Below are 22,591 nucleotides of genomic sequence, written 5' to 3'. Positions count from 1 at the left end.
TCAATCAACTTTGACGCCGCTGTGCCAGGATTAGCTCCAACATCTGATATATACAATACCAGATACCGCTTACCTGTAAATACGTCGGACAAACGCGTAGGCCGTCAAGAACCCGACCGTCCCCGTTAACAAGCCGTATACTGCACATGCCAGGAAGCTGTAGCTGAAAAAGAGCAGACTAGAAACGAAGCCGGTGATATGAAGGTGGAAGAAGTAGTACCAAATGCAGTAAGCAAAGACCCAGAATGCACTGCTTCCGCCAGTCAGGAAGCTCTGCCACCACCAATGGTAATTCTGCTTCAGTTAGCTTCCCGATCCTTTATAAATAATGGATATAACATACCTCGGAGCAAAGTTGACTGTAGGTTGCGATGATGGTCACTTGACTCACCGTGACCATTAGGATAGTCGAAACGGCGCTCAAAAAGCCAAACACGTAATAGTAGCCACTCTTGTCCTGCCACAAATTCTTAAATACGTACAGAAGCTCAATGAATAGAACGGCAAATGGTGCCAGGCCTGTCAAAACGGGTCCGTAAGTGTTGTGCAGGTACCAGGGTTGCGGCGGAATTTGTCGGGCGATTGACATGGTCTTGGTTGGATGCTCCCACGGCGCCGTTCGTACATAACCGTACCAACTACCCATATAAACCAAAGGAACCTGAATCAGCAACCAGAGCGCAAGAAGACCGATCAATGTGCCAAACGGGATTGCCGTGCTGGACGCCTGTGCCCAAACGAAGAGATTCAGGATGAATATGAGGCAGAAGGTCAGACCAGGGATGAAGAGAGCGGTCTAATGTCATTAGCAATGTCCAGGTCACAAGCTTCAAAGGGGAAAGAAGATATCCGGTCGAGGTACACATACAATTAACGTGTTCTTCCTCCAATTAGCACCGCCAAATGTTTTGTACAACCTTGCCGAGAAGTAGCCGGAGAAGAGGCCTGCAAATACGAACAAACCCATTCCAACACTAACGAATCCGCCACGGAAGCTGGGGTTTAGAATACCCAGGCAACTGAGCAGAAGAAGTCCCGAGGTCATAAACAACAGTTGCATACCAGAGCCAACAAGCGGTGCCAGTAGGCCGCTGTACTCCGGCACTCGGAAAACGTCACCGTGCAGGAGTTTCCAACCGCTGACATCTTCGAGACCCTCGTCGTCAGATGATATATCTGCATCTCGCTCAAGATCCGATCCGTGGTCCAAGAGACCGTCCCCTTTTCTTTCAAGAGTCTTTGCTTTGGCTGCGCTTCGAGCCTTTAGTTTAGCTTCATCCATTGCCCCGTCTCCACGACCCTTGATATCTCCTTGCACCGTTCGTCCCCAGATGACATATACAGCCACCCCAAGAACGCTAGATATAGTCAATGAATTGAGAATTGCAAACCAATGCGTCATAGAGCTATCGTCTTGGTTGCTAAAATAGAGGTCCCATCGACTAGACCAGTCAATACTGTTGTCCTCCTTGAAATAAATTGAGTATGTGTACGGAATCTTCAGTGTGGTTCCGTCGTCAACTCCGTCGTCTTCCGGAATATATGAAGAACCGGGATACATCTCACGGAGTTTTGATGTGTTTGGAGGAATGTAAAGCTCCAGACCGTCGTGGTGCTCATGTACTTGTTTGGGGCAACCGTTCTCCACATGGTCCTCGGCGCGAATACTCTTCGGATAAATCTCGAAACCAACAATCAACTTGCCACCTTCAGGTGCCGACCGCCAGCGGATCACGATGGTGAAATGGTTATTGATATAGTAGTGTGGTTTTCCATCAATGGGTGAGGGGTCCCGAGATCCGAGCTTGAACCCAGTTGCGTAGTACTTGCGACTACGGTCAACGGTGACAAAGCTAGTCGCTCCAGGCAAGTTGTCCACGATCCATTCTGCTACATAGCCTTCGTTGATAAGCTGATGCGCCCACTTGACGTCTTTGCGCCCTACTTCCGCAGTGCAGAGGGCTTGACATTCCACATTCTTTCCCATCTGCAGTTCAAAGTCAGACGTCATTAACCGATCACCACGTAGAATCTCTCCCAAGTTAAGCGAAACGCTATGTCCCGAGCCGAAGGGTGAGCCGCCATGCGTTTTCCCGCTCGGGGGGCAGACGAAAGGCAGGTCATAGTAGGCGTATTGGAGCTGCGTATGGTCGGAAAAGATTTTGTTCACAAGAAGGGGAATCGACTCGTCATCGGCGTAACGTTTGACTGAATAGCCTATTGTACAAACATAAACGTGTCAGTTGTAGAGTCCGATGGGCCTAACAGGCTGATCAAAGCTTACCAGGTATGTAGAACGCGCAGGAGTATGAGACGAATAATAACCACAAAGCCCATTGAGGGCACCACAAGCATCTCAGCTCCATCATTGAGGTGGTGGAAAATGGAGGGTAGCCCTCGCTATTAGAGAAAACGGATGCTATCAAGGAAGCATGCACCGACAGTTCGGATGTACGTGGCGGGTGCGTGAATCACAAGCGTAGATCAGTAACTTAGTTCAACCCAACTGAAGCTACCCTAGACCGTCCCCATTTAACAAGCCACTTAAAAGGAAAAATGAGAAGAACGCAAGTAGTAAGTCGTATGCGCGATGTTGAAAGTATTATGTTAAGCAGGAGGAACAAGCATAGAGCAAAGGCTAATGTAGAATAAGATGAGGTGTATGTATGCTATGTAGAGGAACCGGCGGTCCAGAATGCGACGGAGAATGGAAAGTCCGAGAGGTAATAGTTTAAACTGATGTAACGAGTGTAATCGGCATATAATGCCTGTCGAATAAAGTAGATACTAGGTAATAAATGAAGATGAGGGAGGGGGAGGAGTCAGGGGTGTGGAGGTGGATGTGGACAGGATAGCAGCAATTGGTAAAGTAGTTAAAGTATTGAGTGGTTTGCAGGAGATTCAGCACGGGGACCCATCAATCCATTGGCATCGAACAGTCCGGCCGATTCTGTCCACAATAGGTTTAGCGTCCATTTCTAAAACGATAATCTCACCGCCGCCCATCTGAATGCGACAACGTAAGTCAATACCACCGGTATTCACCTCCAGTACACGGTACATCGTGGAATAAGTTTTATTCCCCACCACTTTTTATCGCCGAAAGCCACTTTAAACCGGGAACGGGAACACACCGGACACACAAAGAGAGAGCTGCATACGAGACTCAACTGTTGATATACTATCGTAACATCAAAAAACATGAAGTTCTGTTATACTAACGCCCTTTCTGCTAAGCCATGAGACATTCCCTACATGAAAGCCTTCCAAGCCTATATCAAATCCGAAAGAGTATGCAGCCAGGGTAGTCATAAAGTAGAAGCCGTCAATGAAAACAATCGCTCCACGAAAGAAGGCCGTTTGGCCAACACGCCATTACAGATCGGTGTGAGAACTCAAGAAGGATGGCTCAACAGATATTCCACTGCGCCTTGTACACTGCCACCTGCTCGTCGCAGCGCTTCGATATTCCTCTCAAACTCATAGAAGCCCATATCATTGAGCTGGCGAAGCTGTTCTGCGTACCTTTCCTCAGGCGGTCGGTTGTCCTGTGGAGGGGGGGTTCCAAATCCACTGCCTCCAAGGAGCGCCGCCAAGGGATTGGCGCCAAGTCCACCTGCGCCAGCTTCTCCTGGTGGTGCGCCCATTGCCTGCATCATCTGCGATAATAAAGCGGGATCGCGAAGGAAAGGATTTTGTTGGGGATTGAAAGGGTTCACCTGACCGCCTTGTGCCCCGAACATGGCGGGGTTGAAAAGGAGCCCGAATGGATTCTGAGCATTTTGTTGGTTTTGACCCTCTCCTGTGGTAGTATCCCCCCCTGCAGCATCTCCAGCCGCTCTCTGTGCAGTCTCAGTCTGACCGGTACCCGTCGCAGTTGATGTACTGGGCGGGTTCGCGCCGCCCATTGCTGGATTACCGCCGAAAAGGGCAGCGAAAGGGTTCCCAGCTCCAAGGCCCGGAGGCATGAATGGATTGAACGCGGGTGCGCCAGGGGCAGGAGTAGCGCCGTTGTTATTCTGGCCGTTTTGGCTTTCCTCTGGTGTTGTGTTTGTGACCCCCGGAGCAGGGAATGCGCTACCACCACCAAGCCCACCACCGCCACCCATGGCTCTCTGAAGTTGCATCGCCTGGCGAAGCGAATTGGGATCGGTAAGCATACGGCGAAATTCGGGGCTCTGCATCATTTGCCGCACGCCGGGACCCATTTCGCGCAACATGGGATTTTGTTGAATCATCATATCAATCATCGCTGGGTTCTGTAAAGCTTCATTGATAGTAGACTGGAATTGAGGGTTTTCGAGCATATTAAGCATAGAGTCGGCATCAGGAGGAGGGCCCATCTAAACGTCATGATTAGCATCGTTCAATGGGCTAAATTTTATGCCAGTGACCACTTACGCCACCATCTGGGCCAAACATTCCAGCCCCTGGAAGTTGCGCAAAACCAGCATATCGTGCGCCAGTCAAACCGGCCAGTGGGTTGTTGCCTGTGCCAGCCGCAAGGTTTGTGGGGACACCAGCGGCTGGAGTAGCAGAGGTGCCTGATGGCGTGGAGGCCGAGGCAGTCTGAGAAGTGCCGGCCTGGCGCTGATTGCTAGCAGCACTCTTTACCAGATGGATGGTGTGTCCATCTTTAATCTTGTACGTAGCCAGGGTTTCATTATCTTTTAATACTCTTCCCGAGTAGATTAGGCGCTGACGCTCCGCCGGGGTATCCGCATATTCCGACGTCGCAAGCTTTTCTTTCAACTCTGACACTTGCGTAGATACCGGAAGGGTGATAGTGTATTTCGCATCATTCGAAGACTTGATATTGAAGGTGACGGGCGAGTCCTCCGCCGTAGCGGTGTCATCAGCCATTATAACGTACTTTCGGGGAGTGGACCGAGGGGGAGGGGTTTAGATTAAGGGTCGTTACAAAACCACCGCCCTAGAGAAATGAAGGATGGTGATATGAACTCAATTAGTTCGTCGGAGAATGAAAGGATGTAAGAAGGAGATGAAGAAGTAAAGAGTAAGTGAGCAACGGAATAGCGGCAGTAAGTAGTGAACAATGCCACTTCTCGGCACAGGCTGCCAGTGCTGATAGCGTCAGTCGGAACGGAAAGGTAGAAGGTGGCAGAAACCCATCGTCCGCCTTTTCGGAAAGCGGGACAGACCTGTTGCGCTGCGTGTAATTTACATACCGCTATGAGTCGGGGAATCTGTGCGAAGAAATGACATGGGAGGTAATACCAATACTGTTCACGTGATATAGAACAAACATGTCAAACTAGTGTAGCTTCATTCTCTTCCCACCGGAATTTTCACTTTCTCCTCAGGACACAATCGGGTGAATTGTCGCGTCTTGCTCTCAAGACTCCCACGCTAACCCATTGCGAGGACACTCGTTCTCGAGAGTCCTCTTCCTCAATCTTTTTATCTGCAGCAATGGGAATGGTATCACATTAAAGTCAACTTTGGTTGCAATTGTGCAGTAAACAAAACACAGCATCGTCTGTCTGCTCCAGGCTTGGAAGGAGCCTAGCTACCCACCATGGCTACCACCTCGCATATGTTCATGTACTCCCTGACAATTCAGCCGCCTACTGCTGTTACACAGGCCATCCTGGGTCAGTTTGCAGGTACCAAGGAACAGCAGATTGTCACCGCGTCGGGGTCAAAGCTCACTATTCATCGTCCCGATCCCACTCAGGGCAAAGTCACCCCACTTTTTTCTCAAGATGTCTTCGGCATCATTCGCTCTCTGGCTGCTTTCCGACTAGCGGGGAGTAATAAAGGTATGTTCGACATTCCCCTTGGTGTGATTCCGAGATCATCTTAGTGATTCTTCAAGCTTCCGGGCAGCACGATCCTTAACTGCCGAGCCGACCACCTTGGAGGTGGGACGTGCCCCGGTCAGCGATGTTGACGCTGGGTGCTAGTCCATGACTTTTGCTGAAAGGTGCATCTAGATTACATCATCATTGGTTCCGACTCTGGACGCATCACTATCATTGAGTATGTGCCATCCCAGAATCGGTTCAACCGTATTCACCTGGAGACGTTTGGCAAATCCGGTGTCCGTCGTGTGATCCCCGGCCAATATCTGGCGGTTGATCCGAAAGGCAGAGCTTGTCTCATTGCATCTGTGGAGAAGAATAAGCTTGTTTACGTTCTAAATCGGAACTCGCAGGCCGAGTTGACGATATCTTCGCCGCTTGAAGCACACAAGCCACAGACACTGGTCTTTGCGATGTCCGCATTGGATGTAGGGTATGAAAACCCGATCTTCGCGGCTCTTGAGGTGGACTACTCCGAGTCTGATCAGGATCCTACGGGTCAGGCGTACGAAGAAGCCGAGAAGCTTCTAGTATACTACGAACTGGACCTTGGACTAAATCACGTCGTGCGTAAGTGGGCGGACCCTGTCGATCGCACGTCGTCGATGCTCTTCCAGGTGCCTGGAGGTGCCGATGGCCCTAGCGGAGTCCTGGTTTGTGCTGAGGACAGTGTCACCTACCGACACTCAAACCAAGATGCCTTCAGGGTACCCATCCCCCGGCGTAGTGGTCCAACAGAAAACCCTGAACGTAAACGCTTTATCACGGCCGGTGTGATGCATAAGATGAGGGGTGCCTTCTTTTTCCTCCTCCAGACTGAAGACGGCGATCTCTTCAAGCTCAACATCGACATGGTTGAAGACGACAATGGTCAATTGACTGGCGAAGTAAAGAGACTGAAGATCAAGTACTTCGACACGGTTCCAGTCGCATCGAGCCTGTTGATCCTTAAGAGTGGTTTCCTGTATGTTGCCAGTGAGGCAGGAAATCACCACTTCTACCAATTCGAGAAACTCGGTGACGATGACGAGGAAATCGAATTTAGCAGTGAAAACTTTTCTGCGGATCCTTCTGTCCCACTTGAGCCTATATATTTCCGACCTCGAAGTGCAGAAAATCTGAATCTCGTTGAAACTATCAACTCCCTGAATCCGTTGATTGATAGCAAGGTTGCAAATCTTTCCGAAGAAGATGCGCCTCAGATTTATACTATCTCTGGAACGGGTGCTCGTAGCACGTTCAGAACGCTCAAGCACGGCTTGGAGGTGTCTGAGATCGTCGACTCGGAACTCCCCAGTGTGCCTTCGGCTGTTTGGACTACTAAACTCACTCGGGCTGATGAGTTTGATGCCTACATTATCCTTTCCTTCGCGAATGGCACTCTTGTTCTCAGTATCGGTGAAACCGTGGAGGAAGTGACTGATACTGGCTTTCTGTCATCTGCCCCTACTCTCGCCGTTCAACAGCTTGGGGAGGATTCTTTAATTCAAATTCACCCTCGAGGCATTCGTCATATTATGGCCGATCGTCGAGTGAATGAGTGGCCTGCACCTCAGCATCGGTCCATCGTGGCAGCCGCGACAAACGAGCGCCAAGTCGCGGTGGCACTGAGCTCGGGAGAGATCGTGTACTTTGAGATGGATGCTGATGGAACCCTTGCTGAATACGACGAACGGCGCCAGATGTCCGGTACTGTGACATGTCTCAGCCTTGGGGAGGTTCCTGAAGGTCGTGTTCGGAGCTCGTTTTTGGCTGTGGGATGTGACGACTCCACAGTCCGAATTCTGAGCTTGGACCCTGATTCCACCTTGGAAAACAAGTCTGTCCAGGCCCTTACTGCAGCCCCGTCCGCCTTGAACATCATGTCCATGTCTGATTCCAGCTCGGGCGGGACGGCACTCTATCTTCACATTGGTCTGTACTCTGGTGTTTACCTTCGAACAGTATTGGATGAGGTGACCGGTGAACTTTCCGATACGCGCACACGTTTCCTGGGCTCGAAGCCCGTCAAGTTATTCCAGGTCTCTGTTAAAGGGCAAACCGCTGTTCTGGCTCTGAGCTCACGTCCTTGGCTGGGCTATTCAGACATTCAGACAAAGGGCTTCATGCTTACTCCATTGGATTATGTTCCACTTGAATGGGGTTGGAACTTCTCGAGTGAACAGTGCCTGGAAGGCATGGTTGGTATTCAAGGCCAAAACCTGAGGTATGATGCATTCCTTGTTTTCTTCATCCGTTTGTTTGCCTTGATCGTGTGATGAGAATATGGGACCCGAAAACCCATGTGGAAGCTTATTATTATTTATTTCCAATTGTTCCTACTGAGATCAAACTTATTTCCAAAATTACACGTCACCTGCTGCTTGCGAAGATTTATATTTGCTAACTGAGGTGGATAGGATCTTCTCCATCGAAAAGCTTGACAACAACATGCTCCAGCAGTCTATTTCTCTCGCTTACACGCCCCGCCGTTTCTTGAAACACCCCGAGCAACCACTTTTTTATGTCATTGAATCAGACAATAATGTTCTATCGCCATCCACTAGAGCTAAACTACTAGAGGATTCCAAGGCACGTACCGGTGACGAAACCGTGCTACCCCCCGAAGAATTTGGATATCCGCGGGGCTCTGGTCACTGGGCCTCGTGTATACAGGTTGTCGACCCAGTGCACGCCAAAGCTGTTGTCTCGACAATTGAGCTTGAGGAAAATGAGGCTGCTGTCAGTGTTGCGGCTGTTCCTTTCACCAGTCAGGACGATGAGACTTTCCTCGTTGTGGGAACAGCGAAAGACATGAATGTCAACCCTCCGTCATCCGCCGGAGGTTACATCCATATTTACAGGTTCCAAGAAGATGGAAGAGAGCTCGAGTTCATCCACAAGACCAAGGTCGAAGAACCTCCACTCGCTCTTCTTGGTTTCCAAGGTCGCCTGGTTGCTGGTATTGGCCCAATGCTCCGGATCTATGACTTGGGAATGAAACAACTTCTCAGGAAATGTAATGCCCAAGTAGTTCCGAAGACAATTGTGGGCCTCCAGACGCAAGGCAGCAGGATCGTCGTTAGTGACGTTCGTGAGAGTGTTACGTATGTTGTGTACAAGTATCAGGAAAATGTTTTGATTCCGTTTGTGGACGACTCTGTTTCTCGCTGGACAACATCCACAACGATGGTTGATTATGAGACCACTGCTGGTGGTGACAAGTTTGGTAATATATGGATGCTGCGGTGTCCTAAGAAGATATCCGAACAGGCTGATGAGGATGGATCAGGCGCACATTTGATCCACGAACGTGGTTATCTCCACGGTACGCCCAACCGTCTGGAGCTGATGATCCATGTTTACACTCAAGACATTCCGACCACCTTGCACAAGACTCAGCTTGTAGCCGGTGGGCGAGACATCCTCGTCTGGTCCGGTTTCCACGGTACTATTGGAATGCTGGTGCCTTTTGTCAGCCGAGAGGACGTCGACTTCTTCCAAAACCTGGAGATGCAATTGGCAGCACAGAACCCTCCTCTTGCTGGACGGGACCATCTCATTTACCGGAGTTACTATGCACCTGTCAAAGGCGTCATTGACGGTGACTTATGTGAGACGTATTTCTTATTACCTAATGACACGAAGATGATGATTGCCGCGGAACTTGACCGTTCAGTGCGAGAAATTGAACGGAAGATTTCGGTATGTTTTACTCGATACCATGCTATGTGAACATTCAATTAACTCTTGGATAGGATATGCGGACGAGAGTGGCGTACTGATTTTAGCGGACACGGCGTCTAGCGACTTCTTTTTACCGTACCGGGGTTCTTAGATACCCGATAATCGATTGTGAGATATCATCATGTACCGCTTCTACCGTACAACTTGGTGCCTTCTGAATTCAACTTTAACATTAGCGATGGGGAGTGTGCAGTATCATGTGGATATACATATCGACGTCTCTTGCCTCGCTCGGTCCTCCGCTCCACTCGGTTGATCTTGAGCTGGATGCAGCATGGACTCTCAGAGTTCATCCTGTATGAGACAAGAAAGAGGTTGACACCCTCGACGATCTTTGAGTACGGTTCTATCCGCATGCCACGGATACAAACCGTAATTTATCCGTCGGGACACTTGTTCTTGTAGGATCTCACGTAGTGTATCGCTCTAGTCAATGCAATTATCCTCCTGCTATCTGATTGTGCCTTTGTGTTGATAAATCGTTCTATATATGATTTGTGCAAACATACAATGTTTAGTAGCTGCGTCTATATATGTTACTTCTATAATCATGGACTGCCCACCGGCAACAACAGTCATCACTGCTAGCACTCTAAACCTCTAAACCCTTACCAGTCATGCTGTTTGGCTAAGTACATTGTCGGGTCTGCAGACTGTTCCACTAGCTAGCCCTGGCGCAGAGAACTAAGCGAAAGCATATGCTTTACTGTGCTAGCTACGGATAGATCCCTCGTCGTAATGTGGTTGTGTCACATCCTAGATTTACAACGGCCAGTACCGGTAGCCTTCTTGTGTTACTGTCTTGCAGCTTTGACTACATCACCGTATGGGCCTTTAATGATAAGTGTTAAACCTGAAGCTACTTCAAAGCCCACCTATCAGTACAGTACAAGCAGGCATAATGGCAAATCAGATGACTCCCAGCACTGACCAGCCTATCTCAGCAAGACTGGACGGCCGATGCTATGCACCGTTGCCGCACTGTTTTTTTTTTAATACTGTGTAACACTTGCAGTGATACTACGATTCATCTCTCGTCGAATCGCTCAGGTGAGCTAGCAGCACTATGACGCTCTGATTATAATATCCTGCCTTGTGATGTTCTATTCCTATTATCTCATGTGGACATCCATTGTAACCGCCGTTCCATACGTTTGATGGTAGTAAAAAGCTAAAGTACTATATACTGGTCATTACTTCTTGCCACCTGGCAACGGGTATTCAGCTTTCTGAAGCAGTCCTAAGTTTGCAAGGAGTAATGCTATAATTGGCTACACTATTGTTCTAGTTGAGGGTTACCAGGATGTCACACTACAGATTCTTCCAACCCGTGGTGATATATCGCACTGCGCACGTTGATGATGAACGGCCACTATACTACCTCGTCCGTGTGATTCAAAAGTGCCGCCTGCAGATAATAGATACTACGGACATGGCACACTCTGTTTTTGCGCAAAACAGAGCGGACCTTGAGAGCTTTTCGCAGCTGAAAGCCTGAAGTGGCCCGAGTGCCAGCAGTGCCTGGAATAACCGCCTGTAGCTGCTGGGATCTGCTTGTGATCTGCAGGGGAGTAATGATTTAGAGTTTATAAAGCGGTTTTTATTGTAGCTAGTTAAGTTTTGTGTGAAACCTGTCAGGCTCTACTTGGTTTACACCTGTTCCTTCTACAATGCTATTCTTCCAGGTCAGCTGTTAGGGCTAGGAGAAGTCGTTGTCTGGTTTGGTTTCCACGGTAAGTCGGTGATTGTTCTTCGGACTTGGGGCCCAGCTTCAAGTCGAAACTTCTCCATAATGGCTGCCAAGAAGGGGAAATGGGACCGGGCCGGGGTAAGAGAGAAGAAAATTTTCACAGATGGCGACATCGAGCGCTAGAAACCATTATTATATCGTATCACTTAAGATGCTATCAAGTTTTCTTAGTTTCCCGTCGGCATACCGTGGCGGTCGGCTCAGGGAAGTCGCTTAGCCACGGCTAGACGCGGACCCGTGGAAAAAACGGCTGGGGACTGTGAAATAGCGTATCCTCGTTCCTGGTTTCTGATGGAGGAGTGACTAATGGTAATGAGGGATATATAGCAGGAAATAAAATCGGTAGAACTATGGGGATTGCACTGTTCTTGTTCATGAGATAGATAGAAGGGGGGATGGTTCAAGATTCTTTCCAGGGTGATTTTTGAGTTCAAACTTTGCAGGTGGTCAAGGGTTAATAATTGAAGTATGACAGCATCGACACCAAGGAAAATGCATGGACGACCAATAAGATAAATTAAGTCGATAGATTCCTTGGCGAATAATCTTAGACAAGGAAAGTGCGGTAGACGTGGATCTCGAACCCGAAGCTGTAGGGCGCAGAGCTAAACGGCCGACTTGCGACAACAGGAAGTTACTTGGAGCGGGTAAACATTCTTATTCGCTTCATTCCATGGGCTAGACTCTTTAGTTCAGTCCTCTCGGTACTCGGAACGACTCGTATACGAGGGCTTCTGATTATAAACCATCGTCGTTAAAGCTATTGAGGTTGTTTCTCTGCCTTGGTCACACCTGTCTCAAGGTTGGAAATCAGGAAAACGCGCAAGACAACCCATAGACTATGGGCAATGATTGACGAATAGTTTCTGGGGGCAAACGGCCATCAGAAGACCCTACTCAGTATGGTGTGAGATCTACGATCATCACGCGATGGGGACCTGGTTGGAATGCTGGAGAGTAAGGAGTTTGAGGTCCCATTAAAGGGTCATTATCTATTTAGGGTTATGCCAAACTATTGGTCTAATGATCGTCACCAACCTACGTATTTGTCAGGCTGCTGACTATTCAAGAACTCGTTAACGTAATCCACGGGCGAGCGGCCATCCCGGGCGAGCGGCCACCACACCAGAACTCTACGCACCTCCTAGAAATGAAGCTATTCAAAACACCGAAAAATGTGCATTTCTATAAAAAATTTAAATAGTCTGACGATTAGGACACTGAGTAATTTTATGTCCTAGTATATTACAGCCAGAACACCTTGGTGGAGCACGTACACGCTGGCTTTCTACCGGAGCGCCTATATCTACTGAGGCAGTAGTTATAGGCTCTACAGTAGAATTTCTGCCTTGTATAAGCTCCTGAGCTTCCTGAACTGAAGCGCCTGATTCTATAGGCAGCTGTCTAGTAGAGCGCTTTTTCTTTTTAAGCATTCTTTCATGCGCGGCGCGTAGTTCTCTGGCTTCCTGCTTTGCAATAGTAGCTTCATTTAAAGCTCGTTCATAGCCTTTGAAAAGCTGCTTTATCACAATCTTAGTAGGCGAATCAGGGCTCTTTGTACGAGCTCTAAGCAGCTTCTTCAGTGTAGTTTCCTGTTTTTGTAGTTGCTTTAGATTATGAGGCGTTTTAGGCACTGAATTAGTAGACCTACTACTAGGTCTACTACCTGGAGGTGTTGCTTCTAGCTGAATATTTAGCTGAGATAATACACGCTTAGGATTGAAAGGAATAAGACCAGTAGCTGAGAAACCGCTGCAGATATTACTAGTAGTATATATCTGAGCTCTCGCCTGAGGAAAGGCTTCAAGAAAGTCAAGTTTATTGATGTGGTTGAAGTCTAATCTCATCTTATTCTCAACCAGCTGTCCGTACGCGCGTTTTAGGGGGCCAAAGCAGCCTATATCAAGCGGCTGAAGTAGGTGAGATGAGTGCGCAGGCATACAGAGTGGTATAATATCGTTTTGACTGCATATATCGTCGAACTGAGGTGTCAAATGACTACCGTGACCATCGAGTATTAAAAGCCGATATCGACCAACCGTACGGCCAGCAGTAAAAGGTATAAATAGCTGCTGCAGCCAACGTAGACCTATCTCATCGGTAGTCCAGCCATTTGCACTCGTTTCTATACGCCAGTCTGATGGTAGACCCATCTCGTACCAGCCCTCAATATGGACTTTGCCTTTGAAGATAAGGCAAGGTGGAAGAGGCCCCCTAGAGCTAATACACTCAATAGAAGTGACCCATTCCCGGTTCCCTGGCTGTAGAAGAAAAGGTCTACCAGCTAACTCAGCTCGAGTAACTACTTTAGCAGTAGATATCAAGCCCATTGCAAAGCCAGTTTCATCAAAGTTGTAGATATCGTCCGGTTGAATGCCATACTGCATTATAGTGATTTGTACGCGCTCAAACCACTCACGTAAAAGCTTAGGATCCTCGCATTTAGCGCGCTGATAGTTATAGCGGCGAGAAAATTGAGTTTTTAACTCCTCACGGCGTTTAATAAAAGTATATACCCAGTTTTCACCAACAGTAGTAGGAGTATCACTAAAACCACGCTTTAAAAGTAAGATATTGGCCATTTCTCGTACATGAGCAGGTCGAGGAGGTGCTCCACGCTGATCTAGCGATAGAATCCAGTGTACCAGCGAATTCTCCTCATTTTGAGTCAATTTATGGCCATTGGCGCGCGTTTCGGCTCGAAAAGTATGGCCATTCAGGCGTCTCCGAAGGGTAGTACGTGGAATATTATAGATACGTGCTGCTTCAGCTATAGTGCGAATTTCTTGTTTTTTAATAGCTGAAATTGCTAGTAGAATTCTACCTTCTTGTTCAATAGAATCTTTTAGCTTTCTGGCTGCTTTTGGTGGCATAGTTGGTGGTTGAAATATATAGATTCTTCAAGCGTGGTTGAAATTGGTTGACGTGGCCGCTCGCCCGGGATGGCCGCTCGCCCGTGGATTACGTTATCGTTCTTCTTCTTCTCCTTCTTCTCCATATCCCATGGGGAAATATCTTCGTACTCCGGAGTAAAGTTCATGATCAATATGTCACAGGGCGTGAGGTCGGCATCGCTTAAGGGTTGATATTATCCGGGACTGGAATCGACTGCAAATGTCACGGAAGGGCGCAAAGGATCATCGGGAGTTGGACCAATCGCTGGCAAAAGTGGATCTGGGCCGGAATTCGTGTTATGGAGACGAACTATGGAAAATATTCATTCATTCATGTGGTCGGTGTGTGAGTTTTTTGGTTCGCTCTTAATTTATCTTTTTATTTTTTTATTTTTTTTATTTTTTTTTTTTACTTTTTGATCCAACAAGTGGATTATCGTCAACACGTGCTGAGGATGACCGATCAATGGATTCTCTCTTTCTTTGCTCGATGCGTGACTCATTTTTTGCGCCCTAAGGATTGACATGTCTTCAAATTGGTCAATTAGAAATACGTAGAAGGGGGATATGAGCTAGCTATATAATATCTTAATTGCCGGGGGTCTTTCAGGAGGATATCCATCGTTGTCATCTAATTTGAGTGGTGCTGCAAGTATACATCAAACTATCTCCACAGCTCGCCATTACTATTACCCAACGACAACCATCACCCCATCCCTACATTCAATTTAGAACCTTTCTCTCGCTGCTGGCGTCTCCCTTCGTTTCTTTTTATATTCTTCTTTTCTCCACGCTGCCGTCCAATTCCTTTTGCTCAGTAACCATCTCTCCTCTTTACTACCAGTCTGGGGTGCTGCGCATGACGCGCTCTCCACTATATCCCTGAGCATTTCTCTCTGTATTATCCCTTGTACTTGTGACATACAGCCGAAATGACCTCATTTGTCACTCGTAGCTCCAGCACGTTGGAGTCCTTGACGCAGTCGCGTCCGAAGGTCAACATCGAACTCGCCGGACAGACCGAAGGCCTTGTCAATTCATATACCACCAAGGATCGCATTGAAGGGACGGCAGTGATAACGGTAGACCATGATACTCGTTTTGATGAGGTTGAGATCACCTTTGAGGGTAAGGAAATCCCAGACAGGATAGATCAATCATTGTTGGAGGGAGCCTTTACTCATATATACAGGGACATCGAGAACTTCCGTGGAGCGTGTAGCGATGCCAGGACGTACAGGTGCTTACCAGACATTCCTCCGACTTCGCCAGCCGATTGAGGATTCTGCCTACCCCATGCCCCGTGTGCTGGAGGCCGGACGCACTTACAAGTTTCCGTTCACATTTGTCGTACCCGATCGTCTGCTGCCACATGTATGTAGCCATGCAAAGACGAACGCCCATGTCGAACGCTCTCACACCCTGCTCCCACCTTCTCTCGGAGACCCCATGTTGGCCAATGATGGCAAGTCACTCTTGAATGATCTAGCCCCAGATATGTGCCGGATATCATATTTGATCCGTGTTAGCGTGCAACGCAAGCCAGAAAATGCCCCGTCGAAGGCCTTGGCTTCGGTAGGAAAGAAGGTGCGGATCATTCCAGCAGTCGATGAGGAGCCACCTTTGAACATCACGGACGACGACAGCTACTGCGTTCGGAAGGAGAAAGACGTCAAGCGCGGTTTCATGAGAGGCAAGTTGGGCCGACTAGTCGTCGCCTCGTCGCAGCCCAAGCCTGTGCAACTGTGCCCACCAAACAGCGAGGCCACTGATTCGGTCAGCACCGCTGCCACAGTGCACCTACGATTCGATCCCGTGGGCAATGAGGAACCTCCCCGCCTGGGCACGATCTGGAGTAAGCTCCGAGCGTCCAGTCTGTTCAGCGCTGAACCCTGGGGTGATTACCCTTCCCCCCGAAATGTGCCCTGGGCACAGATAGGTCAAGGGTGTTACACCGAGACGGTCCCTCTTTCCACCATGTGCGTGGCGTCTGCACACTGGACGAAGCATACTAGCCCCAGGGGCCTCAGTCGCTGCGACTCGATGGAGTCAACATCATCCTCGGAATCTCTAACCGGTCCATCGGCGTCTTTCACTGGAGAGACCTACTATACCGCATCGGTGGTCGTGCCCATCACTCTTCCCAAGACGAAAGCATTCGTTCCGACCTTCCACTCGTGTCTGATCTCTCGCATATATTGCCTCGAACTCAGCCTCTCTTACCATACTCCAAACGCCAATATCCTGACCCCAACGGCAACGCTCAAGATCCCAATCCAGCTTACAAGCCGGGCCCGGTCCGACGCAAAGACAAAGGATTCTGAGCATGAGATCACCCAGCATGAAGTTAATGCAGAGTTTTTCAGTCCCCGCAGCGTCGCACCCCCGACACTGGTCCAGGTAGCGCCACCAGAGTATTCGGAGAACCAAGGCCCAATTCTGCCTCCTGACCGTTCGATCGATTTGATGTCTACTGCCCGTGTCCCCAGGGTTCATGCTGGAAGTGTGGGGACTGCTTTTTAATGGTCTTCCCGTATCCAACAACGGATACAGGGGGTTTCACGAGATACAAAAGTTCATGTTTTCATGGCGTTGAGGGAATGTTTTTTGTCTGAATATACCCGGGTTGTTTTGTTGTATGAAATTCGCATAGCAGTAGCGCACAAGGGCGTTTTTGATCGAGATGTCCGGCTATCGCCAGGGTCCGAAATCATTTTTGGAGTCTTTTGCGCTGAACCTAATCTAATTTAGAATACTTTAGTTTAATACAGACCAACTTGATCAAGGTACCGACTCCTCTGTATGTGTAGTCTAAGTTGACTCCTGGGTTATGGTGATTCTAGTTCAAGTTTCGCCGAATCTTCGCTTAATTGCCTGAAATCACAGGCACCAATATATTCCCAGGTCACGCCCCTTGTCTTCCATTTACTGCGTCTTCATAAAAGGTGGATTGGACAAAAAGACCCCCTCTCTGGCACATCCATAGATCTACTATCGCAAGACTTGAAACGTAGCCTGAAAGCCCCACCAAACAAAACATCCATTGAACACAATGACATACAAAGCAATGTAACCCTCAAGTATTCTTCGACTTGACAAAGTAATCACGAAATATGCGTCTTATCGGAGCCGTCGAAGAGGGTATATCGTCCTTTGTTTTCTAAAATGTCTGTTAGAATGCCGACATTCATTAATTATTGCATTATACAGATATCAGAGCGGCAAAAAGACTATAAGTGCAACATGGATTCCTTCTTATCGACATCTTCAAGTTATTTCTATACAGCCCGGAGGCTTCTTCCTATGCTCAGTCCTATCTGCACCGTATTGAAGTGTCTCCTCCAGCATATATACTTGGACATCCACTAGCATCATTGACGATGAAAACTTTCTTCTTCCTTCTCTGGGGCCTCGCGTGCTTCGCTAGTGCTGCCCTCATCCCGCATGCAAACGATAAACATGATACTTCTAAGCCGGAGAATGGATATATATCCGTTGCCTACTTCGCAAGTTGGGTTAGTATTGGCGTTTGCCCCTCACCCTCATTCCTACCAAACCAGCACAAAAGACCTTCCTAACATGAAGGCCTAGGCCATATACAATGACCACTATCCGCAGCATATCCCCGCCGACAAACTCACCCACGTCCTCTACGCTTTTGCGAACCTCACTGAAACTGGTGAGGTTAGATTATGGGATCAGTGGGCTGACTATGATAAACTCTTCCCCGGCGACCCAGAGGAAAGAGATATGGCCAATATCTACGGATGCGTCAGACAATTGGGTCTCCTAAAGAAAAAGAACAGACATCTAAAAGTCCTTCTTTCAATCGGCGGGTACACAAACTCACAAAGCTGGGCTGGGATTCTCAATGTTGAGGCGAACCGAAAGAACTTCGCTGAGTCGGCGGTCAAGTTGATGCATGACGTGGGGTTTGATGGGCTGGACATCGATTGGGAGGTGAGCGTTTCCCTATTATTGATATTCATTATGTTTCACGAGGACTGATGGCATGCAGTATCCCAAAGAAGACAGTGCAAAAGATATGGTGTCTCTCCTGAAGGAAGTAAGAGAGGTATGTGCTGCGTATACATCAGAAAATGCATATGAGAATCCATTTCCAAAAATGATTCTTGTATTCCTTTCCCATCGCACCACTAAGACAAAACCAACAGGAACTAGACAGATGTAGCAAAGAGCATGCGAATGGAAATCATTTCCTCCTAACAATCGCCTGCTCAGCCGGTATGTGTGGCCCCTTCAAAGGCACAAAAGAAGAAGACTAATGACAACTTCAAGGTGCGTCCAACTATAAGGTTCTTCCGATGTCTGAGATGGATCAATATCTCGATTTTTGGAATTTGATGGCATACGACTACGTCGGCAGTTGGGCGAATACAACCGGCCACGCAGCTAATCTCTATCCCAACACCTCTAATCCCGAAACCACACCCGCTAATACAGATGATGCTATAAAATACTATACCTCTAATGGTGTACCAGCCGAGAAGATTGTCCTCGGTATGCCGCTTTACGGCCGCTCATTTATCAACACTACCGGACTAGGGCAACCCTATGTTGAGGTTGGGACGGGCATGGGCGATCCAGGAGTTTGGCATTACAAGGTTTTGCCGTTGGCTAACGCAAAAGTTGTTGAGTTACCAAGGACAGGAGCCAGCTATAGTTACGATGAGAAAAACAAGATGTATGTTTCCTACGATACGGTGAACATGACCAAGGTCAAGGCGGGATATATCAAAATGAAAGGCCTCGCAGGTGGGATGTGGTGGGAGACCAGTATGGATAGAGTAGGGGAAAACAGCCTTATTGGCACGGTATGTCATCTTCATTTCTTCATCTCTATGTACCTTTACAATTTATCTGCTTGTAACTATTGAAGTGATGTACTGATTACTATGACACAGCTTGTTAAAGAACTCGGTGGCACTGGTGCTTTGAATAAAACCGAAAACTATATCGATTTCTCCTGGTCGAAATACGCAAATGTCCGGAAAGGATTTAAAGAAGATGAGAAATCATAATGAGATTTGATGATAGTTCTGGCCGTTCATTTTACTCTTCTAACTTGGGCCATCAAGTCAAGGGTTCAATCACTATGTTCTCGGTTTTAGTACCTCTCTATGATTAAACATGATTGATTGTTAATACAGAATACTTCTTCCCTAAATAGAATGAGTAGAACAACTGCAAGATTCCGTTATTTAGCTCTTCCACTTTGAACCCAACGTATCTACTACAGAAAATAGCCTGACAGTCCAATCCACGCTTGTCAGACTATTCCTGGGATGAGTCGAAGCCGTGAAACAGAACAAGGACGGAAATCCATGTAAATGTGGGCATGTATGATGTGCCTAGTACCAAGACTAGGGTTCTTGGTGTTCGATTTTATTTTCTTGTTTGCTTTCTGTTCCTGGATGAAGTGGTTTTCAGACTAGGAGGGAGACATGGTATATGTTAGGGATTGATATTGGTTGAGGTTTGTTAAATCCACAGGGCAGCCGTCTATCTACACAGGGCGCCTACCTACCAAGATTCTTTGATAGAACCTCAGCATCTAACGGTTTCTGACTTCTTATACTAAAAAGCGTACTTTATGTTAGATATAAATAATAAAGCCAATTTAATTACTTAATTCAAACCAAAGGTTACCAGTTATCTACTTCACACTCACTAATTTAACTAAACCTAGCAAGACCCAGATCAATTAGAATATAACCCAACTTTAGTAGGGTACTATCCTGTGGATTTAGTGGACTCCTATTGCTTTGGATTGCCTACCTGTAGTTCTGTATAAGGGATACTGATGGATTTCTGAAACAGTGTAATAGTACTAAAGATAGACTAATCTCGCAGGCGCCTAAGCTCTGCACTCAGCCATTCAACGGGTTGTTGCTGATTTCCTTGCGACGTTGGACGGAGTATAGCCGCCAGCTTTCCTTGGATCCGATTCGGTATAAAAATAGAAATATCTATGCATTTATCCGCAGTCCACTCATGACACCCCCAATTGCAAGTTTGCAACACCACACATTCCAGGCTTCTGTGATCGTCCCAGATTGCCCGACCATTAGTCTTGTCCGAGAGAAAATAGCTGCCTAAAGATAGAAAGAGTGCAAGGATGTTGTATCACTCGGAGTATTATATAACCGAGCAAGGATGGTTGGTTTTAGCGGTAATTTAGATCTGCCAGTTCTCAGGGATCTTGATCGCTCGCGGACAAAAACAAATTATGCACATATTCGATCCATGTAGACCCTTCCTCCAGTATATACATACGCAATATATAGTAGTTCTGCAGCTGTCATGGGCTCGAACAACGAGGGCCGAGTTGGTGTTTATAGCAGCGCTCATTTTATACCTCGGTTCCAACCCGCCGTCCCACCGGTTTTGGAGCGCCTACGACCGAGGAGACGATCCCGAGCTCCAGTACCACAGAAGAGGTCACATACCACGTTTCCATACGAACCTCTGGACCCTGCGAAGCATGAAATCAGACTATTTGAACTCTGGCCAGGAAAGCCCGGTAGCAAGGTGGTCGGGCGCCTCTTCCACGTCTCCTTGGATGAAAACCCCAGCTTCGAAGCCTTGAGCTACACTTGGGGGCCACCTAAACCAACTTATAACATCTCCATTAATGGATACAAGGCATTTCCTGTGCAGCGGAACCTGAGGAAGGCATTGGACGATCTGCGCCAGCCTGACAAGCCTCGTGTTCTCTGGACGGATGCCATATGTATCAATCAGGGAAGCAAGGAGGAAAAGGAACACCAGATCAAGCTGATGGGGAGCATCTACTCAAGCGCACAGGTTGTCTGCGCTTGGCTCGATCACAGCGTGCGGCCAATGGATGTCTCGTTTGATGACCTTGCACGTCTCGGCGAGGAAATTCAGATTTCTGACTATGATCCATCCCACTGGTATCCGGTTGCCGATATTTTTCGGAATCCGTACTGGCGAAGGTTGTGGATCCAGCAGGAGCTCATCCTGGCCAGAGAAATCAACATATATTGCCAGCGGGATGTCTTTGATGGGCAGCAGCTCTTAGAGTTCCAGCGAAGAGTTAATGATGACTCTTTCTTCAAGAGATCCGGCGAAGCGGGGAGGCTCGCCAAGTACATTGACAGGGAAAGGATGCCTCATCAGTCGCTGGGTAGTAATATCCTGCAAGCGAGGGCCGACAGGCTTCTGGGAAGCCAACTTCACCATCAACAGAGTAATGATGGAGTTACGCATTATGAAGTCACCAGAAGATATTTAGGCTCATCACTTCTGCAGCTATTTCTCCAGACAGCTGGTCTGAACATGACGGACCCTCGGGATCGGGTTTACGGTATCCTGGGGCTTGTTTGGGACACCGACGTGAGCAAGGTGAGGGTCGACGAGGCCGCACCTGTCATCGAGATCTACTTGCAGGTTTTCAGTCTGTTCATAGAGAGACACAAGAGTATTGACTTTTTATGTTTCTCTCATAAGAGGCCGTATCGTACTGCCTCCCGAGGTGATGACTTCCCAACCTGGATGCCGCATGATTCTGTCGACTGGAGCGCAGTCAATGCAAGCCGGGCCTCTGGCTCTATCACAGCAAGAAGCGCCTCCATTGACCTGAAAAGTCGAATTCTCTTTGCCCAAGGTCGCTTGGTAGACACAATCGAAAATATTGGACCAAAGTGGGAATTTCCCGAGCTACCCATACTTGAGTGGTATCGAAACCTGGAAGGGTACCTCCGAAGACTCTGGCCAGAAGATGCTGGCCACGGACCACTGTACGAAAGGGAGGATGTAATTATGCTTCTACACCCTTGGGTTTCAGAGAAGAGGTATCGCCAACATTATCAACATCAACATGAGAGGCCGACGCATGAGACAACAGTCGCTTTACTCCGTGCCATTCGCGTAGCAGCGGAGCAGGTTGATCAGGATAAGCTGACGCTCTGGGACCTTGCTTCCAGGCCGAGGAGTGACTTTCTGACCAAATATCAGTTCATGTGCAAGGAGCTTTGGAACCTAATTAGTATACGCGTGTTCGTCGGGACTAAATGCCGGCGGCTCGGGACTATGAAGAATAACGTTAGGGCAATAGAGCCGGGGGACCAGGTTTGGATCCTCCATGGGTGTCGAATGCCAGTGGTTCTTCGACCAGTTCCTAGCAAGAAGGCCCGCTTCACAGTCATCGGACCAGCCATCTTTCCGGGGCTGATGCGCGGGGAGGCAATGTCACATTGTGAAGCTGAACTGACAAGCACTGTAGTTGAGCTTGAGTAGGTAGTCTAGTGAAACATGTTAGGAATGTGGTTGCCTGGACGCACGCTTCTACAGTCTATATTACCTTAACCTTGCAGGGCTGATTATTAAGCTCAGCCACAGCTACATACAAG

General features: G+C 48.1%; 6 protein-coding genes across 6 annotated transcripts; 4 read left to right on the top strand and 2 right to left on the bottom strand.

Moving 5' to 3' along the window:
- On the bottom strand, window positions 1-2,366 carry AO090003000468 (transmembrane 9 family protein; the record flags this gene model as incomplete). The annotated part of the gene is made up of 5 exons (XM_001819595.1): window positions 1-19; window positions 74-294; window positions 344-796; window positions 869-2,217; window positions 2,285-2,366. 5 exons carry the CDS (start codon window positions 2,364-2,366, stop codon window positions 1-3), a joined length of 2,124 nt encoding a protein of 707 aa, XP_001819647.1.
- A 1,029-nt stretch (window positions 2,367-3,395) lies between these two features.
- On the bottom strand, window positions 3,396-4,863 carry AO090003000467 (ubiquitin domain-containing protein DSK2; the record flags this gene model as incomplete). The annotated part of the gene is made up of 2 exons (XM_001819594.3): window positions 3,396-4,343; window positions 4,402-4,863. The coding sequence occupies 2 exons, from the start codon at window positions 4,861-4,863 to the stop codon at window positions 3,396-3,398; spliced, it is 1,410 nt and encodes a 469-aa protein (XP_001819646.1).
- Window positions 4,864-5,539: 676 nt separating this feature from the next.
- On the top strand, window positions 5,540-11,049 carry AO090003000466 (DDB1/RSE1 family protein; the record flags this gene model as incomplete). The annotated part of the gene is made up of 4 exons (XM_023234904.1): window positions 5,540-5,783; window positions 5,958-8,031; window positions 8,225-9,509; window positions 10,840-11,049. 4 exons carry the CDS (start codon window positions 5,540-5,542, stop codon window positions 11,047-11,049), a joined length of 3,813 nt encoding a protein of 1,270 aa, XP_023089976.1.
- Window positions 11,050-15,127: 4,078 nt separating this feature from the next.
- On the top strand, window positions 15,128-16,718 carry AO090003000465 (arrestin (or S-antigen), N-terminal domain protein; the record flags this gene model as incomplete). Its single annotated transcript, XM_001819592.3, has 2 exons — window positions 15,128-15,323; window positions 15,388-16,718. The coding sequence occupies 2 exons, from the start codon at window positions 15,128-15,130 to the stop codon at window positions 16,716-16,718; spliced, it is 1,527 nt and encodes a 508-aa protein (XP_001819644.1).
- A 590-nt stretch (window positions 16,719-17,308) lies between these two features.
- On the top strand, window positions 17,309-19,237 carry AO090003000464 (glycoside hydrolase family 18 protein; the record flags this gene model as incomplete). Its single annotated transcript, XM_023234903.1, has 7 exons — window positions 17,309-17,336; window positions 17,565-17,710; window positions 17,787-18,155; window positions 18,214-18,270; window positions 18,371-18,440; window positions 18,495-19,030; window positions 19,121-19,237. 7 exons carry the CDS (start codon window positions 17,309-17,311, stop codon window positions 19,235-19,237), a joined length of 1,323 nt encoding a protein of 440 aa, XP_023089975.1.
- Window positions 19,238-20,519: 1,282 nt separating this feature from the next.
- Window positions 20,520-22,478, top strand: AO090003000463 (HET domain-containing protein; the record flags this gene model as incomplete). The annotated part of the gene is made up of 1 exon (XM_001819590.3): window positions 20,520-22,478. The coding sequence occupies one exon, from the start codon at window positions 20,520-20,522 to the stop codon at window positions 22,476-22,478; it is 1,959 nt and encodes a 652-aa protein (XP_001819642.1).
- Window positions 22,479-22,591: the final 113 nt, after the last annotated feature.

The sequence above is a fragment of the Aspergillus oryzae genome, chromosome 2 (assembly GCF_000184455.2).
Source record: "Aspergillus oryzae RIB40 DNA, chromosome 2".
Classification (NCBI taxonomy): Eukaryota; Fungi; Ascomycota; class Eurotiomycetes; order Eurotiales; family Aspergillaceae; genus Aspergillus; species Aspergillus oryzae.
Note: the sequence above shows the minus strand (reverse complement) of the source record. Positions and strands in the feature narration are given on the sequence as shown.